The 19,006-nt window shown below is 40.9% G+C and overlaps 2 protein-coding genes across 2 annotated transcripts; both read right to left on the reverse strand.

The window, feature by feature from the left end:
• Nucleotides 1-8,795: 8,795 nt before the first annotated feature.
• On the reverse strand, nucleotides 8,796-10,359 carry LOC121370939. Its single transcript, XM_041496487.1, has 2 exons — nucleotides 10,175-10,359; nucleotides 8,796-9,245 (listed from the first exon to the last, which is right to left on the reverse strand). Exons 1-2 carry the CDS (start codon nucleotides 10,233-10,235, stop codon nucleotides 8,839-8,841), a joined length of 468 nt encoding a protein of 155 aa, XP_041352421.1. The 5' UTR covers nucleotides 10,236-10,359; the 3' UTR covers nucleotides 8,796-8,838.
• A 2,543-nt stretch (nucleotides 10,360-12,902) lies between these two features.
• On the reverse strand, nucleotides 12,903-17,401 carry LOC121372591 (dynein light chain Tctex-type protein 2B-like). The gene is made up of 3 exons (XM_041498997.1): nucleotides 17,127-17,401; nucleotides 15,934-16,007; nucleotides 12,903-14,802 (listed from the first exon to the last, which is right to left on the reverse strand). The coding sequence occupies exons 2-3, from the start codon at nucleotides 15,958-15,960 to the stop codon at nucleotides 14,209-14,211; spliced, it is 621 nt and encodes a 206-aa protein (XP_041354931.1). The 5' UTR covers nucleotides 15,961-16,007; nucleotides 17,127-17,401; the 3' UTR covers nucleotides 12,903-14,208.
• Between the last annotated feature and the right edge of the window lie 1,605 nt (nucleotides 17,402-19,006).

Consider the following 19,006-nt stretch of genomic DNA (forward strand, 5'->3'; position numbering starts at 1 on the left):
CTAAATATAACGCATAATCTGTATTCCAAGATAAAATGCAAATCCTTACCTCTTTGAGACGTTTTGTTTTCAACATTTTGATATTTCCTTTTTTGAGTTCCCCGACTGCAACCCTATGAATTATTCAGTGTAGGGCTTTCTAAGTCAGCAGGCAGGTATGTTGCCATGTTTACAGTAGAAAAACTAGAAAAGGAAGTCTCAAATGTTGGGGGTGGGGGAGGATTGGGAGAGGGTAGAACTCTCGAAGAAGTAAAGAAGTGCATTAATTTTCATCATGGAAGAAAATCTTACGGGTTTTGGTAAATGATGGGCCAGTCGACAGTCGTTTTCATTATGGAAGAAAATCTTACAGGTTTTGGTAAATGATGGGTCAGTCGATAGTCGTTTTCATCATGGAAGAAAATCTTATGGGTTTTGGTAAATGATGGGCCAGTCGACTGTCGTTTTCATCATGGAAGAAAATCTTACAGGTTTTGGTAAATGATGGGTCAGTCGATAGTCGTTTTCATCATGGAAGAAAATCTTATGGGTTTTGGTAAATGATGGGCCAGTCGACAGTCGTTTTCATGATGTAAGAAAATCTTGCGGGTTTTGGTAAATGATGGGCCAATCGACAGTCGTTTCCATGATGTAAGAAAATCTTATGGGTTTTGGTAAATGATGGGCCAGTCGACTGTCGTTTTCATCATGGAAGAAAATCTTACGGGTTTGGTAATGATGGGCCAGTCGACAGTCGTTTTCATGATGTAAGAAAATCTTACTGGTTTGGTAATGATGGGCCAATCGACAGTCGTTTTCATGATGTAAGAAAATCTTATGGGTTTTGGTAAATGATGGGCCAGTCGACTGTCGTTTTCATCATGGAAGAAAATCTTACGGGTTTTTGTAAATGATGGGCCAATCGACAGTCGTTTTCATGATGTAAGAAAATCTTACGGGTTTGGTAATGATGGGCCAGTCGACCGTCGTTTCCATGATGTAAGAAAATCTTACGGGTTTTGGTAAATGATGGGCCAGTCGACAGTCGTTTTCATTATGGAAGAAAATCTTATGGGTTTTGGTAAATGATGGACCAGTCGACTGTCGTTTTCATCATTGAAGAAAATCTTACGGGTTTTGGTAATGATGGGCCAGTCGACCGTCGTTTTCATGATGGAAGAAAATCTTACGGGTTTTGGTAAATGATGGGCCAGTCGACAGTCGTTTTCATTATGGAAGAAAATCTTATGGGTTTTGGTAAATGATGGACCAGTCGACTGTCGTTTTCATCATTGAAGAAAATCTTACGGGTTTTGGTAATGATGGGCCAGTCGACCGTCGTTTTCATCATGGAAGAAAATCTTACGGGTTTTGGTAATGATGGGCCAGTCGACAGTCGTTTTCATCATGGAAGAAAATCTTATGGGTTTTGGTAAATGATGGGCCAGTCGATAGTCGTTTTCATCATGGAAGAAAATCTTATGGGTTTTGGTAAATGATGGGCCAGTCGACTGTCGTTTTCATCATGGAAGAAAATCTTACAGGTTTTGGTAAATGATGGGTCAGTCGATAGTCGTTTTCATCATGGAAGAAAATCTTACGGGTTTTTGTAAATGATGGGCCAGTCGACAGTCGTTTTCATTATGGAAGAAAATCTTATGGGTTTTGGTAAATGATGGACCAGTCGACTGTCGTTTTCATCATTGAAGAAAATCTTACGGGTTTTGGTAATGATGGGCCAGTCGACCGTCGTTTTCATCATGGAAGAAAATCTTACGGGTTTTGGTAAATGATGGGCCAGTCGACAGTCGTTTTCATGATGTAAGAAAATCTTACGGGTTTGGTAATGATGGGCCAATCGACAGTCGTTTTCATCATGGAAGAAAATCTTATGGGTTTTGGTAAATGATGGGCCAGTCGACAGTCGTTTTCATCATGGAAGAAAATCTTACAGGTTTTGGTAAATGATGGGTCAGTCGATAGTAGTTTTCATCATGGAAGAAAATCTTACGGGTTTTGGTAAATGATGGGCCAGTCGACAGTCGTTTTCATGATGTAAGAAAATCTTACGGGTTTGGTAATGATGGGCCAGTCGACCGTCGTTTCCATGATGTAAGAAAATCTTACGGGTTTTGGTAAATGATGGGCCAGTCGACAGTCGTTTTCATTATGGAAGAAAATCTTATGGGTTTTGGTAAATGATGGGCCAGTCGACTGTCGTTTTCATCATGGAAGAAAATCTTACAGGTTTTGGTAAATGATGGGTCAGTCGATAGTCGTTTTCATCATGGAAGAAAATCTTACGGGTTTTTGTAAATGATGGGCCAGTCGACAGTCGTTTTTATGATGTAAGAAAATCTTACGGGTTTGGTAATGATGGGCCAGTCGACCGTCGTTTCCATGATGTAAGAAAATCTTACGGGGTTTGGTAAATGATGGGCCAGTCGACAGTCGTTTTCATTATGGAAGAAAATCTTATGGGTTTTGGTAAATGATGGGCCAGTCGACTGTCGTTTTCATCATTGAAGAAAATCTTACGGGTTTTGGTAATGATGGGCCAGTCGACCGTCGTTTTCATCATGGAAGAAAATCTTACGGGTTTTGGTAATGATGGGCCAGTCGATAATCGTTTTCATCATGGAAGAAAATCTTACGGGTTTTGGTAATGATGGGCCAGTCGACAGTCGTTTTCATCATGGAAGAAAATCTTATGGGTTTTGGTAAATGATGGGCCAGTCGACAGTCGTTTTCATCATTGAAGAAAATCTTACGGGTTTTGGTAATGATGGGCCAGTCGACCGTCGTTTTCATCATGGAAGAAAATCTTACGAGTTTTGGTAAATGATGGGCCAGTCGACAGTCGTTTTCATCATGGAAGAAAATCTTACGAGTTTTGGTAAATGATGGGCCAGTCGACAGTCGTTTTCATTATGGAAGAAAATCTTATGGGTTTTGGTAAATGATGGGCCAGTCGACTGTCGTTTTCATCATGGAAGAAAATCTTACGGGTTTTGGTAATGATGGGCCAGTCGACCGTCGTTTTCATCATGGAAGAAAATCTTACGGGTTTTGGTAATGATGGGCCAGTCGATAGTCGTTTTCATCATGGAAGAAAATCTTACGGGTTTTGGTAATGATGGGCCAGTCGACAGTCGTTTTCATCATGGAAGAAAATCTTATGGGTTTTGGTAAATGATGGGCCAGTCGACTGTCGTTTTCATCATGGAAGAAAATCTTACGGGTTTGGTAATGATGGGCCAGTCGACAGTCGTTTTCATGATGTAAGAAAATCTTACTGGTTTGGTAATGATGGGCCAATCGACAGTCGTTTTCATGATGTAAGAAAATCTTATGGGTTTTGGTAATGATGGGCCAGTCGACCGTCGTTTCCATGATGTAAGAAAATCTTACGGGTTTTGGTAAATGATGGGCCAGTCGACAGTCGTTTTCATTATGGAAGAAAATCTTATGGGTTTTGGTAAATGATGGACCAGTCGACTGTCGTTTTCATCATTGAAGAAAATCTTACGGGTTTTGGTAATGATGGGCCAGTCGACCGTCGTTTTCATCATGGAAGAAAATCTTACGGGTTTTGGTAATGATGGGCCAGTCGACAGTCGTTTTCATCATGGAAGAAAATCTTATGGGTTTTGGTAAATGATGGGCCAGTCGACAGTCGTTTTCATCATGGAAGAAAATCTTACAGGTTTTGGTAAATGATGGGTCAGTCGATAGTCGTTTTCATCATGGAAGAAAATCTTATGGGTTTTGGTAAATGATGGGCCAGTCGACTGTCGTTTTCATCATGGAAGAAAATCTTACAGGTTTTGGTAAATGATGGGTCAGTCGATAGTCGTTTTCATCATGGAAGAAAATCTTACGGGTTTTGGTAAATGATGGGCCAGTCGACAGTCGTTTTCATGATGTAAGAAAATCTTACGGGTTTGGTAATGATGGGCCAGTCGACCGTCGTTTCCATGATGTAAGAAAATCTTACGGGTTTTGGTAAATGATGGGCCAGTCGACAGTCGTTTTCATTATGGAAGAAAATCTTATGGGTTTTGGTAAATGATGGGCCAGTCGACTGTCGTTTTCATCATGGAAGAAAATCTTACAGGTTTTGGTAAATGATGGGTCAGTCGATAGTCGTTTTCATCATGGAAGAAAATCTTACGGGTTTTTGTAAATGATGGGCCAGTCGACAGTCGTTTTCATTATGGAAGAAAATCTTATGGGTTTTGGTAAATGATGGACCAGTCGACTGTCGTTTTCATCATTGAAGAAAATCTTACGGGTTTTGGTAATGATGGGCCAGTCGACTGTCGTTTTCATCATGGAAGAAAATCTTACAGGTTTTGGTAAATGATGGGTCAGTCGATAGTCGTTTTCATCATGGAAGAAAATCTTACGGGTTTTTGTAAATGATGGGCCAGTCGACAGTCGTTTTCATGATGTAAGAAAATCTTACGGGTTTGGTAATGATGGGCCAGTCGACCGTCGTTTCCATGATGTAAGAAAATCTTACGGGGTTTGGTAAATGATGGGCCAGTCGACTGTCGTTTTCATCATTGAAGAAAATCTTACGGGTTTTGGTAATGATGGGCCAGTCGACCGTCGTTTTTATCATGGAAGAAAATCTTACGGGTTTTGGTAATGATGGGCCAGTCGACAGTCGTTTTCATCATGGAAGAAAATCTTATGGGTTTTGGTAAATGATGGGCCAGTCGACAGTCGTTTTCATCATTGAAGAAAATCTTACGGGTTTTGGTAATGATGGGCCAGTCGACCGTCGTTTTCATCATGGAAGAAAATCTTACGAGTTTTGGTAAATGATGGGCCAGTCGACAGTCGTTTTCATCATGGAAGAAAATCTTACGAGTTTTGGTAAATGATGGGCCAGTCGATAGTCGTTTTCATCATGGAAGAAAATCTTACGGGTTTTGGTAATGATGGGCCAGTCGACAGTCGTTTTCATCATGGAAGAAAATCTTATGGGTTTTGGTAAATGATGGGCCAGTCGACTGTCGTTTTCATCATGGAAGAAAATCTTACGGGTTTGGTAATGATGGGCCAGTCGACAGTCGTTTTCATGATGTAAGAAAATCTTACTGGTTTGGTAATGATGGGCCAATCGACAGTCGTTTTCATGATGTAAGAAAATCTTATGGGTTTCGGTAATGATGGGCCAGTCGACCGTCGTTTCCATGATGTAAGAAAATCTTACGGGTTTTGGTAAATGATGGGCCAGTCGACAGTCGTTTCCATTATGGAAGAAAATCTTATGGGTTTTGGTAAATGATGGACCAGTCGACTGTCGTTTTCATCATTGAAGAAAATCTTACGGGTTTTGGTAATGATGGGCCAGTCGACCGTCGTTTTCATCATGGAAGAAAATCTTACGGGTTTTGGTAATGATGAGCCAGTCGACAGTCGTTTTCATCATGGAAGAAAATCTTATGGGTTTTGGTAAATGATGGGCCAGTCGACAGTCGTTTTCATCATGGAAGAAAATCTTACAGGTTTTGGTAAATGATGGGTCAGTCGATAGTCGTTTTCATCATGGAAGAAAATCTTATGGGTTTTGGTAAATGATGGGCCAGTCGACTGTCGTTTTCATCATGGAAGAAAATCTTACAGGTTTTGGTAAATGATGGGTCAGTCGATAGTCGTTTTCATCATGGAAGAAAATCTTACGGGTTTTTGTAAATGATGGGCCAGTCGACAGTCGTTTTCATGATGTAAGAAAATCTTACGGGTTTGGTAATGATGGGCCAGTCGACCGTCGTTTCCATGATGTAAGAAAATCTTACGGGTTTTGGTAAATGATGGGCCAGTCGACAGTCGTTTTCATTATGGAAGAAAATCTTATGGGTTTTGGTAAATGATGGACCAGTCGACTGTCGTTTTCATCATTGAAGAAAATCTTACGGGTTTTGGTAATGATGGGCCAGTCGACCGTCGTTTTCATCATGGAAGAAAATCTTACGGGTTTTGGTAAATGATGGGCCAGTCGACAGTCGTTTTCATGATGTAAGAAAATCTTACGGGTTTGGTAATGATGGGCCAATCGACAGTCGTTTTCATGATGTAAGAAAATCTTATGGGTTTTGGTAAATGATGGGCCAGTCGACAGTCGTTTTCATCATGGAAGAAAATCTTACAGGTTTTGGTAAATGATGGGTCAGTCGATAGTCGTTTTCATCATGGAAGAAAATCTTACGGGTTTTGGTAAATGATGGGCCAGTCGACAGTCGTTTTCATGATGTAAGAAAATCTTACGGGTTTGGTAATGATGGGCCAGTCGACCGTCGTTTCCATGATGTAAGAAAATCTTACGGGTTTTGGTAAATGATGGGCCAGTCGACAGTCGTTTTCATTATGGAAGAAAATCTTATGGGTTTTGGTAAATGATGGGCCAGTCGACTGTCGTTTTCATCATGGAAGAAAATCTTACAGGTTTTGGTAAATGATGGGTCAGTCGATAGTCGTTTTCATCATGGAAGAAAATCTTACGGGTTTTTGTAAATGATGGGCCAGTCGACAGTCGTTTTCATGATGTAAGAAAATCTTACGGGTTTGGTAATGATGGGCCAGTCGACCGTCGTTTCCATGATGTAAGAAAATCTTACGGGGTTTGGTAAATGATGGGCCAGTCGACAGTCGTTTTCATTATGGAAGAAAATCTTATGGGTTTTGGTAAATGATGGGCCAGTCGACTGTCGTTTTCATCATTGAAGAAAATCTTACGGGTTTTGGTAATGATGGGCCAGTCGACCGTTGTTTTCATCATGGAAGAAAATCTTACGGGTTTTGGTAATGATGGGCCAGTCGATAATCGTTTTCATCATGGAAGAAAATCTTACGGGTTTTGGTAATGATGGGCCAGTCGACAGTCGTTTTCATCATGGAAGAAAATCTTATGGGTTTTGGTAAATGATGGGCCAGTCGACAGTCGTTTTCATCATTGAAGAAAATCTTACGGGTTTTGGTAATGATGGGCCAGTCGACCGTCGTTTTCATCATGGAAGAAAATCTTACGAGTTTTGGTAAATGATGGGCCAGTCGACAGTCGTTTTCATCATGGAAGAAAATCTTATGGGTTTTGGTAAATGATGGGTCAGTCGACAGTCGTTTTCATCATGGAAGAAAATCTTACGGGTTTTGGTAAATGATGGGCCAGTCGACTGTCATTTTCATCATGGAAGAACATCTTACGGGTTTTGGTAAATAATGGGCCAGTCGACAGTCGTTTTCATTATGCTAGGGTCAGACTACCAACTGTCATGATGAAGGGATTAAAACAAATTAATCCCACTGCCCCCTTTCCTTTCTCTCCTTTGAATTCCATCTAATTTGTCCCGATCTGGAACTCCTATCTTTTAACGTCTTTCGCTGTCCACCTCCACATCCCCGTCCTTGTCTCTCCAACTGCTGTCTCTTGTGGCTATATGTGCCACACACCTGCCATTCTCCATCAGCTTTTAACTGCAGGCTTAGTCTGACCACTCTGGGGAGTGTTCAGTAGTTACCGTTGGCATTGTTAAGAAGCACTTGTAACTACCTGAAATATACTCATACATAATATGATATAACCGAACTGAATTCGGAATACTCAGATTAATGAAAATGTTTTGGGATTCAGGTTTCCAACTAAAAATAAAAAGTTTGTTTTGTTTAATGACACCACTAGAGCGCATTGATCTATTAATCATCGGCTATTGGATGTCAAACATATGGTCATTTTTGACACAGTCATAGAGAGGAAACCCGCTACATTTTTCATTAGTAGCAAGGCATCTTTTATATGCACCATCCGACAGACAGGATAGCACATACCACGGCCTTTGATATACCAGTTGTGGTGCACTGGCTGTGACGAGAAATAGCACAATGGGCCCGCCGAGGGGGATCGATCCCAAACCGACTGCGCATCAAGCGAGCGCTTTACCACTGGGCTACGTCCCACCAGGTCTCCAACTGAACCTGACCTTAAAGTAGAAATGTTAATAATACACCAGAGCCCCGTTCCATGAAGCGATCTTAGCGCTAAGATCACCTTAAAGTAGAAATGTTAATAATACACCAGAGCCCCGTTCCATGAAGCGATCTTAGCGCTAAGATCGCCTTAAAGTAGAAATGTTAATAATACACCAGAGCCTCGTTCCGTGAAGCGATCTTAGCGCTAAGATCGCCTTAAAGTAGAAATGTTCATAATACACCAGAGCCTCATTCCATGAAGCGATCTTAGCGCTAAGATCACCTTAAAGTAGAAATGTTAATAATACACCAGAGCCCCGTTCCATGAAGCGATCTTAGCGCTAAGATCACCGTAAATGCATACGGTAGCTATCCACTTACGGTGATCTTAGGGCTGAGATTGCTTCATGGAACAGGGCCCTGGACAGGTCAGGTCAGCTCAGAGTGTTTAACGTGCACATTCAGGACAAGCTGTTGTAGTGCAAGCCTGTCCTGGGCACAGGTACCGGCCTCGGCCAGCTCCTCTGTCCAGGAAAGGGGTGGGGTGGGTTGGAGGGGGGTACCGTCTGCACTGGCAGGCGCAAGGGAACACCAGCAGTCCGACCATAGCCAGTAACAGGCGTAGGGTGGTATGGTGCTATGGAATTTGGAATGTCTCGAAGGATTAAGCCAACGAGAATGGGTGCGCACTTTTGATGAAGGAATTTAGGCGCATGTTGTTACCCATTAGCAAAAGGGGATCTTTTATATGCATTTTCCCATGACTTTTGAACAGCTTATTTATAAGGAAAAATTGAAAAACAAAAACAAATGGGGGGTAAGGCAAAGAAATACAAATACTTAAGTTTAATGAGCAGTGGGTGGGATTATAACGGGCCTCGTCTAATGCAGCTTGCATGATGTACCACAACAATGACGACGACACTTAAAGTCGTGGCCGTAGCGTCGGGAACAGTAACTGTTGCTGTGGCAACCTACATGGAATCCGGTACAGTGACAGGCGAACATCATGCGACTCCAGCGTTTCTTCAGAACCCGGATGTTGATGTCCGTGAGCTCAACGTCTGCTTCCATGGAACGTTTGTCGTCTGTTACTGACGCTGTCTGCACGTGATCAGCAAGCAGGTTGGCATTCGTGGGGATAGTTTTCGCTTCACCCATGACAAAAGATCTTAGACGATTTATGTCATTTGACTTGTGCTTCTGGTCAGCAGTTGACGCGGTCATTAAACTGTGGGCAATATTATAGATATCATCCATGATGTCATCACCAGCTTTTCGAGGTTCATCTGAAGGAATAAACGAATCAGGAATAAATAAATAAATTTAGAATGTTTAACAACATGGCAACATTAAAATGAATATATTTGCTGTTGGCTTTAACGCGAATTCGTACTACCCTGTCTGTGGGATGGTGCATATCAAATCCCTTGCTGCTAATCGAAAAAGAGTACCTATGAAGTGGCGACAGAGGGTTTCCTCTCTCTCTGAATGTGTGGTCCTTAACCATATTATGTCTGACGACATATAACCGTAAATAAAATGTGTTAAGTGCGTCGTTAAATAAAACATTTCCTTCCTTCCTTCACGCGAATTCATATTGGTTGATCTTGGAAAAATTATTTCTTAAATGTCTAACTGAGTTGACTTTACAGGGTGAATAACAACTGGCTATAAATGCATTTCGCTTATATTAAATAACAGCGCTTCTTCCACTTTAAAAATTGTGTATCCATAGCAGAGTGTGGCAATGGACCGTTTCATTATGTGAACTTCAGACACATTTTCTCCATCATGTTTATGCTCTCAAAAGAAGAGAAAGATTAAGGTAAATTAATTCCATTCCACTACGCCTCCTTAAACAACATTTTGTTTATTTATTATTTTGTTGTTATTTAGCGCTCACAAAGTAATAATTTTTCGTGTGTATCCCTGTTAGTGAGTATAACAGAGAGAGAGAGAGAGAGAGAGAGAGAGAGAGAGAGAGAGAGAGAGAGAATCTCAGCATGTTCTAAAAATAACAGCAAAACCCCGAACAAAACCCAAAAAACCCCCAATAAAAACAACAAACAAATAAATCAACCAACCAAAGCAACAATAAGAAAACCTCAACAAACCTATATGCATACTCATAATAATACAATATAGACATAAAAAGAAAGTCATCTTAGCTTTGTCAGTCTAGTTTCTTTATAAATACATGTGTACAAACACTTACAGTAATTGGCGTACAGGATCTCGATACAGACAGTGATAAAGACCGCTCTTGTACAAAACATTTTGTAAACTAAATCACGTTATCGTCTTCAAATGTCTGTCTTCATTCACTATATATGCTTTTATTTAATCCGGATTCTTCGGTAAGTCCTGAATCACGTACTTAGTGCGTCATCGGCAATGCTTTGGTCGTATTCAGTAAAGCTTCTGTCCTTTACAATAACGATGTCTCATCAATAACACGTCCAGAAGGATGAAAGGACCTGGCGTCGGAGAAGAGAAAAACATACAAACAAAAAACACTTTTAAAAAATGGCGTATCCATGATTTTATATTGGAGTGGGTCAACCACATTGTCTGTGAATCATGTTATAGGGCGACAGAAAAATATTCAAGATGGTGGGTTGGTTGGGGAGGTGTGGTTTGTGGGTGGGGGGATACCACCCATGTACCGCCATCCCCGTGTAGCTACACCAGTGCTTTCGAATGATGCTCGATCTGGATTATCGGGTATCTTAGGTTCAAGTTGTTATGTTTAACTGCCATTTGATTGAAACAGAACTACCACAGGGTGTCAAAGAACTCTATCGTTAATCGCTGAATGTATATGTTTACAAGTATCAACATCAAGTGCACACCACGATAAGCTCTCCCCAGGGGAGGGGGGCCGATTACTGTTAATACGAAGATAATAGCCCAAGAGAGTACAAAGTGACCTACCCGAAGATTTGCTACAACAGAAGGATTAGCAGCTCCTGGCTGGGGGCTGCGTGTTGGTGGAAGTCAATACCATGTTCGTCACAGTGTCCAGTAAAACCTTATTGTAACAAAACACATCGTGTGGAAACGAAAGGAATACTTGTGTAATGATATTCCGGCACATTGTTCAATTAGTGTGTGTTAAGTGAGTCATATATTATCCAGTAATGCCGAACGAACGAACGTACGTACGTATGAACGAGTGAATCAATGAATCAGTGTATATATGTATGAATGAATGAATGAATAAATTAATTAATATTTGAACTGCACATGTTTATTTTGGCACTGGAGAGAGAGAGAGAGAGAGAGAGAGAGAGAGAGAGAGAGAGAGAGAGAGAGAGAGAGAGAGAGAGAGAGAGAAAGAGGGAGAGAGGGAGAGAGAGAGAAGGACACACACACACATACAAACACACACACACACACAAACAGATAGATCAGGAAAGGAGGGAGACATGTAGATCGAGAGACGGATAGGGAGAAAGGGGGACAATGTACAAGGTTGAGAAGAGAAAGGTGCGACTCGGGTGAAAGGACGCATGGCACTCTATCATATGGCTTCGTCAATGGGCTGTCGAGATTTCGTTACAATTATAGCATCTGGTCACTGAATTATCGACACTGTTGTAGTATAGGTTGGCTATACCAAACCTTGTCACCATGCATACAAAAGGCCTTAGAGCAATGTTCAAAGTGTCGGGAGCAGTGGACACTGTGACAATGGTTCCCAAATTCTTAATATTATGCACCGACTTGTTTAAAAGCAGATTAATGTATAAGTGGTTCCTCCAGTTGCTGGCATCTTCTGACGCCTAGTGGTAGTTTCTTGCACATTTTAGTTTTTGTTCATCGTTTCAGATAAAGTGACATACGAGAACTGTAGTGGCATTACTCATGACAGATGCCACCGGTGGGGTAGGATATACTTAATTTTAGCGAACACCTGATATCATCACTGTTATGGCGATGATTCATGAGTGCATATCATCACAGCTGTACTTGTTCTAATAAGCTCTGCCCGGTGCTTGTTTTGCTTTAGTAAACTAGTCTGGGAATAGCAGTCCTCTTTTTTTACGATGCAAAAGGGACGAGATCTCCAGTAAAGGATTTCCTCAGGAGTGGCTGTCCTCCTATAGACAGGTACGAGATAGAGATCCATCGAATCGACCACTATTTTGTCAAATGCCCATTCGACTCTGCATTGTGCAGAGATACGGCCCTTGATCGGTCTCGGTGGCGCCATCGGTCTACAGGCTGGTAGGTACTGGGTTCGGATCCCAGTCGAGGCATGGGATTTTTCATCCAAATACCGACTCCAAACCCTGAGTGAGTGCTCCGCAAGGCTCAATGGGTAGGTGTAAACCACTTGCACCGACCAGTGATCCATAACTGGTTCAACAAAGGCCATGGTTTGTGCTATCCTGCCTGTGGGAAGCGCAAATAAAAGATCCCTTGCTGCCTGTCGTAAAAGAGTAGCCTATGTGGCGACAACGGGTTTCCTCTACAAAACAGTATCAGAATGACCATATGTTTGACGTCCAATAGCCGATGATAAGATAAAAAATAAATGTGGTCTAGTGGCGTCGTTAAATAAAACAAACTTTACTTTACTTTTTAGATACGGCCTTGGTCATGTGTTACGGTTTTGTTGTTCAGATTGTGGTCGTCATGTCCAGCAAATAACAGCTATTATGCATATTAAACGTCTACCATCAATATGTGACCTTCACCATGCTGCAGGTTGACCCCTCGAAGTGAATATTATTAACACTTGGCAAGTTTTTAATTAAAAAAAGAAAGAAAGGCAAACAAGTTTATTAAATGTTTTATTGTCAAAGCCAATACGATTAGTGAGACAAAAACAAAGACAAACATAAAGCACGACAGTTTCAAACAACAAACAAACATGCCTACAAAAAACCCCAACAACATCAAACATAATACTGTATTTATAAAACATAAACACTAGTTATTTAATATGTTATAATAAATTCATGTATGGGGACGTTTGCAATGTTTTAACCATATTAATGCACACAATCTTGTTTCTCACCGGTAACACATGCAGCTAGTGGTTTCATTAGCTAACCAGGTCGATAATAATAGGAAGGTATCATACAGGTATGTAACATACAGGTGATAACACCTAAGTAGATAACATACAGATGATAACATACGCGTAGTTAACATTCTAATTTAAACAAGTAGGTATCATACAGGTATGTAACATACAGATGATAACACCCAAGTAGATAACCTACAGATGATAACATACGCGTAGTTAACATTCTAATTTAAACAAGTAGGTATCATACAGGTATGTAACATACAGATGATAACACCCAAGTAGATAACCTACAGATGATAACATACGCGTAGTTAACATTCTAATTTAAAGAAGTAATATCGTTCCTGGCCGTCACAACAAACATGAAAACTTGTAAGGAAATTAAGCTATCATCTGTACTGGATCCCACGTTCAAAAATGATCTAAAACTTGTTTCGGAATGTATTTGAGATCATTTACGAATTAAAAATCGTCCGTCGAGATATGACCTCCCCCCTCCCCCCTGCTCCCATAAGCCTTCTGTTATATTATGACCCATTATCACCAAATTTGGACCTTCTTTCAGAGACAGGCATTAATTTTGACTTTTACACATTCCTCTTTCCATCAACTCGGACCAGTTTCACAAAACATCGTAAGCCTAGTTTTGCACGTAAACGTAAATCTACGACTAGACCACGATTTGTATAACTACGAACAGTACAACTAATATAGTTTGAAATACACACATTTCAATTTGTTTTGTCCGCCATAATGGAATTTTTTCTGCATAAAATAGCTGGCAACCACATATAATTGTTCGACAGATATATCTGCTAGTCGTAAACGTAAACTTACGTGGCCAAATTTACGAAGCCAGATTTTCTGGTCATATCATGTCATAGGGCTTTACGTGCACATTCAGAGCAAGCTGTTGTAGCGCATGCCTGTCCTGGGCACAAGAGCCGGCCTTGTTTTTCTTAAACGCAGGTGTTTAAGAAGTGTAAATGTATGTAGTTACACGCGTGTAAGTCTAAGCCCTTGTAAATTCGGTCCACGATGTTTTGTGAAATTAGCTCCAGGACCCGATTTTCTAAGCGCTAAGATCACCGTAAATCCATAAGGTAGCTAATCTTAGCGCTAAGATCGCTTCGTAAAACTGGCCCCGGTGAGCAAGATGTAAACACTTTTTCTTATACAAATTGTTCTGAGAAGAGAGAAGAAGCTAACTATTCGAAATACACGCCATAGACGGTGACCACGGCGAACAGCGAGTCGTTCTTGTAGTGTATGCACGCGCACCCGTCCGCCTGCGAGTCCCACACGCACCGGCTGACGGCCTCGATGCCCTGGTCGTTACACTGCCCCAGCATGACGCTACACACCAGCTTGTACCGCTGGAAGTCCATCTGTTTCACCTTCGTCTTCACCAGGTCCGTGATCCGCCGAGTCTGCGCAGTGCAGCGCTTCGGCTCGTACTTGACGTTAGCGAGCTGGGCTTCCAGCAGGAGCATGATGGCGCGCTCCACCTTCTCGGGGTTGTAGTGGAAGCGGTCGACCGGAGTCAGCCTGTACGTGTTTTCGTAGTTAATCGTCGGCCTCATCACGGTACCCAGCTTCGTCAACTTCTCCAGAGCCAGAACCTTCTGGATCGTCTTGGCGAAACCTCTGAAGGTCGACCTGCGGCCGAACATGGCGGACGCCTTGCCGACTGGCTCCGAGTCGTCAGTGCCGTCCTTGGATGACGGGAACGTGAAGACCGACACTCGCCGAGATTTGTCACTCGTGGAGGGGGTTTCCTCACCAGGGACCGAAAAATTCGCCTAAAACAAACACAAGTCATAGCCATCAGGACGAAACTAAATTATATAAAAACAGGGCCGTACCCGCAGGTGCCCCCAAACAGAAATCGCTAGTACTATAATTACATGGGAGTACCTGTGGCCGTACCTAGCTCAAAATAACTAAGGGGAATTTAAAAAAGAGGGAAAAAAAAAAGGATACAAAGAAAGAAAGGAATTTTTTTTGAAACACAGCAATATAGGATCTTCTCAAGCTTGTAGTAACAAACCTCCTCAGTGGATGTTCTCATGCTAGTCACAAAGAGCACCTTTACATTTGAAAAGAAACTTATCAAAACCGTCGAACGGGTATTTATAGAGGGAAACAGGTGTTTTTTTTTAATAACCCTAATTTAAGCATTCATTCTCTGGAGAGGTTTAAATACGATAGTTATACATTTTAGCACAAACTCTACACAGCGAGTGGGGTTGGGGGAAACTATTAAACCTGCGTTTCTCTTGCCCACATCATCCTTCATCTAAACTATCTGATGCCAATGTCTTTCATTTATATAATATCTATTATTACCAGATAAAGGCTTTCTACAGAAAACAGTCCAGTTTCACTATATGTGAAATATAGTACAGTAATTGATTAGATACGTTAAAGACCTTGTCGAAACGAAAACAATGATATGTGTATTAAGAAACCCTAAGTAAGCATCTGGTTCTCTGTTAGTATGTTAAATACACATACTACAAACAGATAACAGATTCTGAAATCTATTAAAAACATACAAAAGATACATCTGCAAAATATATACGCCAAAGTCCAACAATACCAAATGATGAAAGATCTATTTTTATAGAGATAAAGGCTTTAAAGTGACAGACCCTAGTTTAAAAAAACCCACTAAGGCATATTTTTCACTATTATAGCCATTTATGAAATCAAACATTACTTATATTTTATTGTTTACATTATACATTTCCATACAACCGAAGTGTTTCTGGTAATCCTGGTGTTTCTAAGACCACAACATGCATTGTTTTATAACTAGGTTACAACTAGGATCTACGACTTTAATTATTTGTTTTGTATAGAACTGATGTTTTTGTTGTGTTAGGTCACTTAGGTGTGTCTTATTGCGCGTAATGCATGTTACTACATACCTTTGTCTGTGAGCTGACGACATCCATGACGTTACAACGTCCTTAGAGCGAAGAAATACGAGAGGAGAAGAAGTCTGTTCAACAGAATGTTTTGAAAATGAAATAAAACAACAAAAAAAGTTAGACCAGTCATAACAACTATAACAAAACGAAAAACAGCAACAACAATAACGGCAGTATTGGCAGCAACAACAACAATAACAACAGCTCCCATTGCGTGCGTGCGTACGTGCGTGTGTGTGTGTGCGCGTGCGTGCACAAAACCATTTATCACAATAATTTTCACAGCCATCTTTTTAAACATAGGGACTTAACTTGAGATATTTTCCTAAGCAGTTGGCAATTAAATGAAGTAAACAACTTCAAGAAGTAGATTTTTCATCTTTTCTTAGCACGGTACACATGAGAAGTCAACAGTTGTAATCCATTCTTTATCCTTTTTTTAATTATTATTTTTTAATATATATATATATATATATATATATATATACATATACATATACATATACATATACATATACATATACATACACACACACACACACACACACACACACACACACACACACACCACAAAAGCACACGGATTAATTAATCATCGGCTATTGAATGTTAAACATTTTTTGTATTTCTGACACACCGTCATCAGGGAAAATCCGCTACATTTTGTATTGGCAGTAAACAGGACAGCACATACCAGTCTTTGATATACCAGTCGTGGTGCACTGATTAAAACTGACGTCCCTACAGACATTTTTTTTTTACTAACGGTGTGTGGATGTGGGCCAAATTATAAAAAAGATTTAAAGGAAATGGAATGATAATTAAAAACAATTGATAATCTATTCATAAAACGTCAGTATATAAAAATATACCGAGGAGCGTGTACGGGGGCGGGTTTTGCATGTCTTGACCTCCCCTATAATTTATTTCACCACAGTACAGATCGCCCCCGCCCCACCCCTACACCAATCCCTGCAAGTGCGCCTGATACTAAAAACTGAAGCGTTATTAAAATGGAAACAACCGAAAAACAATATTGTCGGTTTTATATCGTAATATTTGTAGAGGTAGCAACAAAACTCCCTCATAACAGTGTTAACAAGAAAACATTTGAGCTGACCATGAACTATTCCATTTTAAGTTTTAATTTTTGATTTTCCATTATGATCTAAGAAGTTAAAGCAACTCACCTTTTCCACGTTGAGTAGATCTCTGTCCGGGATCTGTTGTCGTCGGCGCAGTAAGCGTTGTTGTCACCGCCGCCATGTCAACGACCAGCAGAAGGTTTTAGCAGCAACACCGTGACCAGTATGATGTGTTATTATCTCAGACGTCGTAACTCTGATGCCACATGTTAATCTCATTTAAATAGATAATTTCCAAGAGAGTGTTCGCGCGAGATTATCGGATTGCGCCAGGGATACAGTCTTAACTGAATGTTTTTCAAACAAATTGTAAGTGTAATTCCTATGAGCGTCTTGTCTGCGGAAAGTCATGTAATGATACATGGTTGTGTATAATAGTATTAGTACCAAAACAGGTGGTAAAGTAATATGTAGCTTGTAATCCGCCTCGGTGGGTTCTTGTTGAGCCATTGGTCTTAATTAAGATTGGCAGGTACTGGGTTCGCATCCCGGTACCGGCTCCCACCAAGAACGAGTTTAAAGAATCAATGTGTAGTATGGCCACTGCACCGACTTCTCTCTCATTAACCACTAACAACTAACCATTAACCCACTATCCTGAACAGACAGTCTAGATAGCTGAGGTGTATGTGCCCAGGATAGCAAAGTTAAACCTTAATTGGACATAACACGAAAATAAGTATAAACAAACAGTATAGCAGTCATTAGGTAGTATTAAACCAAATAACTTCCGCATGGTTCAAAGTTCGAGGTGCACCCAACTTTTGACAGAGACGTTAACACCACAATGTTGGTTTGAAAAAAAAACCTAGTTTCATCTGGGCAAAAAAAATACATCTATGCAATTTTATTTCATCTAGTACCAATGTGTCAAGTAGCCTTGTGCTTGAAACATGTATGGGGTACCTGTAAAAAACCGTACTCGAATTTTGTGCGGAACTAGGGTAGTCATAGACGCTACCCGTCATCTCAGAAATGAGCAGCTTGACCCTCAATTTTTTTATGATTCACTTTAAGGGAGGGGTAGGAGTTTTAACCACATATGTTACTATTGTCGTCTATGGGATTTGATTTGGTAGTATACACCCATTAGCGTAGCGATAACTCTTGAGTTGGAAGAAGTTTGTTTTGTTTAACAACACCACTGGAGCACATCGATTAATTAATCATCGGCTATTGGATGTCAAACATTTGGTAATTCTGACTCGTAGTCATCATAGGAAACCCACTACATTTTGTTATAATGCAGCAAGGGATCTTTTATATACACTTTCTCAATGACAGGAAAACACATACCACGGCCTTTGTCCACTTGTGGTGCACTGGTTGTAACGAGAAAAATCCTATCAGCTGAATGGATCCACCGAGGTAGTTCGATCCTGCGACGCAAGCACCTCAAGCGAGCACTCAACCGACTGAGCTAAATCCCGCCCCCTCTGGGTTGGAAACAGGAGAGTCTCAAAATAGCATATTACTCATAATGTAGTTCTTCCATCAAGACCCTGAATGAATGAAAGAAAGAAAGAAAGAAAGAAATGTTTTATTTAACGATGCACTCAACACATTTTATTTACGGTTATATGGCGTCAGACATATGGTTATGGACCACACAGATTTTGAGAGGAAACCCGCTGTCGCCACTACATGGGCTACTCTTTCCGATTAGCAGCAAGAGATCTTTTATTTGCGCTTCCCACGGGCAGGATAGCACAAACCATGGCCTTTGTTGAACCAGTTATGGATCACTGGTCGGTGTAAGTGATTTACACCTATCCATTGAGCCTTGCGGGGAACTCACTCAGGGTTTGGAGTCAATATCTGGATTAAAAATCCCATGCCTCGACTGGGATCCGAACCCAGTACCTACCAGCCTGTTGATCGATGGCCTAACCACGACGCCACCGAGACCGGTAAACACACACATA

Source organism: Gigantopelta aegis, chromosome 4, assembly GCF_016097555.1.
Source record: "Gigantopelta aegis isolate Gae_Host chromosome 4, Gae_host_genome, whole genome shotgun sequence".
Taxonomy (NCBI): Eukaryota; Metazoa; Mollusca; class Gastropoda; order Neomphalida; family Peltospiridae; genus Gigantopelta; species Gigantopelta aegis.

Excerpts from the sequence above, each read along its gene's own strand:
- LOC121370939 (XM_041496487.1), bottom strand. The coding sequence starts at position 10,235 with ATGTTTTGTACAAGAGCGGTCTTTATCACTGTCTGTATCGAGATCCTG. Across the intron at positions 9,246-10,174 it reads GATCCTGTACGCCAATTACT|ATGAACCTCGAAAAGCTGGT; the intron begins GTAAGTGTTTGT and ends TTATTCCTTCAG.
- LOC121372591 (XM_041498997.1), bottom strand. The coding sequence starts at position 15,960 with ATGGATGTCGTCAGCTCACAGACAAAG. Across the intron at positions 14,803-15,933 it reads TCGTCAGCTCACAGACAAAG|GCGAATTTTTCGGTCCCTGG; the intron begins GTATGTAGTAAC and ends TGTTTGTTTTAG.